The 6,912-nt window shown below is 48.8% G+C and overlaps 1 protein-coding gene across 8 annotated transcripts in view; it reads left to right on the top strand.

The window, feature by feature from the left end:
- The window catches only part of MYOCD (myocardin), a 120,672-nt gene that overhangs the window by 54,803 nt on the left and 58,957 nt on the right, over window positions 1–6,912 (top strand). For all 8 annotated transcript variants that reach the window (XM_019501920.1, XM_019501891.1, XM_019501939.1 and 5 more), the window contains exon 5: window positions 1,811–1,972. In XM_019501920.1, coding sequence (XP_019357465.1) covers window positions 1,811–1,972 — 162 coding nt within the window. The remainder of the gene's footprint in view (window positions 1–1,810; window positions 1,973–6,912) is intronic.

Here is a 6,912-nt window from a genome sequence, read left to right as displayed (position 1 = left end):
CTCCCTGCTAGCGTGCTCACCTCCCCCCAGATTTTGGTGTCATCAGCGAATTTAAACAGGTTACTTTCCACCCCATCATCCAGATCGCTGATGAAGAAATTGAACAGCGCAGGCCCCAGGACCGAGCCCTGGGGGACTCCACTACCCACCTCCCCCCAGGTTGAATATGAATATTGTGGTTCTTCTCCCCACTCCTCGCCCCCCTCCCCGAGTCCTGGTCCTGTGCTGTCACTTCCCCAAAATCCTGGCCCCAGCCCTGACCCTAGCCCCCAAATGCCACTCCTTGCCCACCCAGAGCACCATCCCATCCACGTGGGAAAGCATGCCCTGCCTGCATGGGTCTTGGACTGGTCCCTAGGGAGACCCTGCCTGACCATCCCATTCAAAAACCCCGGCAGTGGGAGCAGGCAGTACCCAGAGTGACACTGGTGGAGGCATCTAGAAGTGTCTGCCACTGCTGGGGCTGCCAGAAACTGGAGTCTGGCCACCCCACTGCCCCAGCCCTGTTGCCTTGGGGCGGGAGGGACAACAGAACTGGCTGCACATGCCATGGCCTAGGCTGCCCCCTCTGTTTGGGCCAGGTGGGGCTGAGAGACATATCTCTTGATGGGCCAGATCTGACCTGCAGGCTATATTTTGCCCACCCCTAGTCTACTGGTTACTGTAATTATCCAGGGAGTGGGAGGGGTAGTTTCTAGCCTCCACTCTTCTAGCAGGTGGTCAAACACATATCTTTCAGCCAAGTACTATAACCACTAAGCTATGGGCTAGGCATTGCCCAGACTTACAGTGGTGGCCACCCTTTTTGGCTGGCGTGCCATGAATTAGCCCCAAGTGCTCCGCAAGTACTACTCCAATCCCCTTGTCCTGCCAGCTTTCTGCTCCCTGCCCTATGTGCCACTGTGCTGCCTGTCCCCTCCCCAGTCTGCCACATACCACACACATACCATGCCACTTGTGGCACTTGAGCCTCGAGTTCACCACCCCTGGCCCAGAGCGCCCTCTAGCTTGCCTCTTGAAGCTTGGCGGCCAGGAGGGGGAGATACATGGGACCAGGAAGTGAACAAGTCAGAGAGAGTGCAACAGTGGACACGACTACACGTTCATTAATGCATCATAGTTAGGGGTCAAATTACTTTGACTTTTGCAGGGGGGTCTACAAAAAAAATTGGGCTGCCCATCACAATGCCCTAATAAAATTGGAGACCCCCCAAGTTATGATTTTCAAATCTTATAAGGGGGTTCTCTTCTCTTATGTGGGGGATAAGCCCCCTCCAAGCTCCCTCATAATTTGAACCCTGATCATAGTTACTGCACATTCAGTTTAGTACTTGGTAATGAATGCGCAGTAACTTGTGCTACTGCACAGTAGTGCCAGTGCATGGTTTTTAGTGACACTTACTGTGCAGTAGCCTAATACTTTAAGAGGCATGGTAATGTATTAGCACAGTTTTTGCCTGACACGCTACTGCACAGTGTTATTAGACTACTGTGCAGTTAATGTCTCATGTCGAAGCACCCAGTGAGAAGGATAATTGACCTAGAAAGGAGAGGACCTTAGGTTCTGGCAGATAGTCCTAATGACTTTTATGTATCTTGCATTTAATATTCATTGAGTAAGACAGACAAACTGTAGAGAGAGAGATTCTACCTTGAAAGGGCAGGGGCCAGATCTTAGGCAGTGACAGTATTCTCTTGCTGAGCCAAGACAACTGAGTTGAAGGAGAAGCAAGTTATCACAGGGAGCTCTGCATATAGAGGTCATGCTTGTCAGCTCTGCAAACTGATGCTTTCAATTTTGGCCCTTTAGACTCAGCTGCGGAGGGGTCCATTCAATCTACCCAGATGAAGCTGAAAAGAGCCCGACTTGCAGATGACTTGAATGAAAAAATTGCTCTCAGGCCAGGTCCCTTGGAGCTGGTGGAAAAGAATATTATTCCTGTTGACTCTGCTGTGAAAGAGGCCATAAAAGGTACTCTGAGTGAAAAACTGTATTTTGTATCACGAGTATGCATGCTGCACAGGTACTCAGATTGATGAAGCTATGTATATATTACGTATAATACTAAAATATATAGCCTTAATGGTATTAACAGATCAATACAAAGTTAAAAGCTTAAGAGTACACTACTCAGCCCATAATGTTTTAATTGCAAGCAGCCCCAACCAGAACATCATGTGTTATCCTGACCCAGGTCTAAGAGGAGAAAGCAAGCTCTAATCTCAGAGCAATGATTTGCATCCAATTGCCTAGGTAACAGTCATCTCTAACTAGATTTAGTATCCCTTCCCCATGTATTAGATGTGGAAGCATTACTGCCTATCCTATGCCCAAGGACTGAGAGAACCAATTTCTGCCTGCCTTGGGTTGGCAGGCTTCAGCATACCTAGTAGTTCTCCCTGCCATTGCCTGGCACAAATATCTACATTGATTCTCTACTCTGAGCAGTTATTTAGGCCATTAGACACACAGGGCAGAAAGTTCAGTCATTAACATGGAAGGCAATCCCCAGGGGTAACCGGGCAGTTACTTAGATGCATGATTTTATATTTGCTTAGTTAGTTGTTCTTGTGCCTCTGTCCAGAAAATCAAATATTAGTCCATATGAACAGGAGAATTAATGTTACTTGAATCTCTTACACAAATGGGGTCTGGTGAGCAGAAACCATATGTTAGCTGAGAGTGGTGATGTATCTATTTGGTGTGGTGTCTGTGTGCGCATCATAGATAGGGCTGAATTCTGTCTGTACCTTGTCTAATTTATTTGGGCAAAATGATTGTTTCATGGTCCCAAATTAGAAAAGCAATGGTTTACCTTTTTCTTTGCATTGATTTGAATGGCCACACTGATTCATGAGCAAAAGAAAATCAATTAATAGGTATCTTTCATAGGAGCCAGTGTCACTCACCTGCACCGAGTTCTCTCCTTCTGTCCGAGCATTGATGCTGTAGTAGGCAGCCTCTTCACTATCACTAAAGCCCAAGTCCAACTCTAGGCTTTAGGCTTATAAAGACACAAGTGTAAATGGAACTTTTAATGGCACCTACATGGATTTTAGTTCTTATTCACGTTTATGTAAATAGACTTGAACCTTTGAACATATTCAGAGGGATCTACTACAGTTACTTAGACTCTTCTGTAAATGTATTCCACCTACAAAAGCTAGTAAGGTGGTATAAATCTCTGGAAGCTTATTCAGAGAATAATCACAACTAATGACCATTTGACCCCAGAGAATAAGGGGCCCTTTACTAGTAACCTAGTAGCTAAAAGTCTTGCCAGGAAGCATAAAATCCATAGTCTAGGCCTCCCCTCAGTGAAATGAGGCTGAAATCCACATTTCCTGTTTCCCATTACAGTATCCTAACTGCCAGGCCAAGAGGGCCACCCACCATTTCTTTTGAAGGAGGTCAGCTGGGAAGCAAAAAGGAAAAATATGTAGGGCCAGAAAGAGACTACATCAGGCAGAGACTTGCTTTGCAGCTTACTAGGCACATCTACACATGTATTTGATGCAGGAGCAGTTTAGTTACAAGTAAATTACTTGCAAGTAAATGGTACCAGGCAGGTGTCTACACATGCAAGGACGTGGCAGCAGATTTGCTGCTCTTAGCACCAAACTGCTGCCGCATCCTGTGGGCCTGCAACAGGCCCTGCTGCCACCAGGAGGAGGCCACCTGGCCAGGAGCAGCATGTGCAGCAGAGGGGCAGCACACAGCAGTGCTCTCCTCACTGCCTGTGCCTCCCTACACCATGGCTGCTCCAGACCTTTCACCTGACAATCAGCTCCACTGGCTGGCCCACAGCTGTCTAGGCTCTCCCAGCTTCCCCATGAACAGCAACCACCTGGCCAGCCACCAAGCACCATCCCAGGGCTGCCACCACTGTTCAGCTGCTGCCTTGATGCCATCTAGCTGGCTGGACCTCAGCATAGACACTGATGACATGCTGCTAGACACCACTGCCGGGGCTACCCTCACTATCCTGAGCCTGCAGTCCCACCACCTCTCAGGCCAGCCAGGACTGATGGCTGCACATCATCCAGCACACCTGGGATGACAAGAAGTGACTGGTGGCATTCCATATGACCCAGGCCACTTTCTGGGATCTCCTGGAGCCACTCCAGCCACATCTGGAGCATCAGGACATATGCGGCCACCCCTCCCTGCAGACACCCAGCTGCCCTCTCCCTGCTAAAGCTGACTGCACTCACCATCTTGCAGTACATCTTGTCTGCTGCCTCCTGGGGTCTCATGTCCGGGATGTAACTGAGAGGATCCCCAAACTCATCTGGCCCACCAACTACCACCCCATGCTACTCATCCATGTGGGCACAAATGACACAGCTCAGAACAGTCCTGGCTGGGTGATGAGTGACTGCAGGGCTCTGGGGGCTGGGCTCAAGAGTCTGGGGGTTCAGGTAGATTTTTCCTCTATCCTACCAGTCATGGGTTGCGGACCTCAAAGGGAGAGATGTATCGGAGAGGTTAACAGAAGACTCCGGTGATGGTGCCATCATGAGGGCTTTGGCTTCTTTGACCATGGGTCCACACTTCAGGGAGAGAGGCAGCAGCTTGTTGGGGAGTGATGGCCTCCACTTCACCCTAACAGGGAAGAAGCTCTTCTCAGCCAAGGTGGCTGACCTACTTGACAGGGCTTTGAACTAGGATCACCAAGGGATGGGCAGTCAATAAACAGTTCTAGCCCAGGTCACAACAACTACAGTACTAACAGGCTAGATAGCCCAAGATAACCCACTCCAAAAACAGCCCAAGGAAAGGTCACGTCCCAGTGCACAGGGAAGTCCAGGGCTTCCCATGGCAGGCTCAGCTGCCTGTACACAAACGCCAGGAGTTCGGGAAACAAGCAAGAGGAACTGGACCTCCCCTTGAGTGACAATGATTATGCTCTTGTAGGAATAACAGAGACCTGGTGGGACTCCACCTATGAGTGGCCCATAGGTATAGAAGGCTATACCTTGTACAGGAGAGAACGTGTTAGGAAGAGGGGTGGGGGTGTAGCTCTCTACGTGAAAGAGCAGTACACTTCCCTTCAAACTGAGTAACAACCCAGGAGGGCATCTTGAGACCCTCTGGGTTAAAATACAGGGGGAGCATGGGAAAGGGGATATAACTGTAGGAGTCTATAACAGACCTCCCAACCAAGATGAAGAGCTGGATTGAGAATTCAATAGGAACTGGCTGAGGCTGCACGCTCCTGATGCTTCATTGTCATGGGGGACTTCAATCTCCCCGACATCTTGTTGGAAGAGCACATGGCCAAATCTGACTGGTCGCATAGCTTCCTCACTTGCATTGTTGTCCTCTACCTAACACAAGAGTTCTACGGGCCAACTAGGGGAGAAGCACTGCAGGATTGGGTTCTGGTGAAAGGGGATGATCTGGTGAGCAACCTGAAGATCAAGGGGAAGCTCAGTAACAGTGACCATGAACTGATCACTTTCTCTGTCCAATGAAGGGTGGACAAATGTCTCAGCAAAACAGAAATCCTCAACTTTGGGACGACTGACTTTCAGAAACTCAAGAGACTGGTCAGCCAGGCACTAAGAGACCATGGCCCCTTAGAAAGGGGGTTCATGAGGAATGGTTGTTCCTTAAGAGTGCAATCCTCTAAGTGCAAGGAAAGTCCATTCTGTCCTGCAGGATATGCAGTCAGTGGGCTGGCAAACCCTCTTTGCTAAATAGAGACATTCTGGACCTCCTGAAACTAAATGAAGAAGTCTACACCAGATGGAAAATGGGAGTCATTACCAAGAAGAACTACACAGCACTAGCTTTCACCTATCGAGAGCAGACCTGAAAAGCCAAAGCAGCAACCGAACTCAGGCTGGCCACGGGAATCAAGGACAACAAAAAGTCCTTATTCAGATATGTGGAAAGTCAAAAGAAAAACAAAACATTGGACCCCTACAAAATCAAATGGGGCAGCTGATGTCTGACAGTCAGGAAAAGACCAATCTCCTAAATGATTACTTTGCATAGGTCTTCCACCCATCCCAACAGGTCACCCTGTCAGATAGGATGCAACACATCCAGGGGGTGGGAGATGGATCTACAATAGATGTAGATCAAGTAAGGGAACACCTTGAGAGGCTTGACATCCACAAGCCCGCGGACCCAGATGGAATGCACCCAAGAGTCTTGAAGGAGCTGGCAGACATCATAGTGCCCCCTATGGAGAAGATATTTGAAAACTTGTGGCACTCAGGAGAGGTACCAGAGGACTGGAAAAGAGCCAATGTGGTCCCAATCTTCAAAAAAGGAAGGAGAGAAGACCTGGGAAATTACAGACAAATCAGTCTGACACCCATTCCTGGAAAGATCCTGGAGAAAATTATCCAGGGTTCCATTAGCAGCAGGCTAACAGAAGGGAATTTTCTGAGTGCTAGCCAACATGGTTTTGTTGCTGGACGGTCCTGCCTGACCAACCTCATCTCCTTTTATGACCAGGTGACACATTGCCTGGACAAGGGAGATGAGGTTGATGTCATATGTCTGGATTTCAAGAAGACCTTTGACTTGGTCTTCCATGATGTCCTCATGGCTAAGCTGGAGAACTGTGGCCTCGACCATCTCATGGTCCGATGGCTGGGGAACTGGCTCCAGGGTTGGACCAGAAGAGTATTAGTAGATGGGAGCAAATCAACTTGATGCAAGGTGACCAGTGCTATCCCTCAGGGCTCAGGCTAATAGTCTTCAACTTCTTCATAGATGTTAGGGGCTGGAAGGGACCTTACAGATCACTGGGTCCAGCCCTCCTGCACTTGGGCAGGAAAGACCACTGGGATCAGATGACCCCAGCAAGATGGGTGTCAAGACGCTTTTTGAAGATCACTGGGGTGATAAATGATCTGGATTCGGGCATCACATGCAGACTGGCAAAGTTTGCA

The sequence above is a fragment of the Gavialis gangeticus genome, unplaced genomic scaffold (assembly GCF_001723915.1).
Source record: "Gavialis gangeticus isolate Ggan-Ray unplaced genomic scaffold, GavGan_comp1, whole genome shotgun sequence".
In the NCBI taxonomy this organism is placed as follows: Eukaryota; Metazoa; Chordata; order Crocodylia; family Gavialidae; genus Gavialis; species Gavialis gangeticus.
Note: the sequence above shows the minus strand (reverse complement) of the source record. Positions and strands in the feature narration are given on the sequence as shown.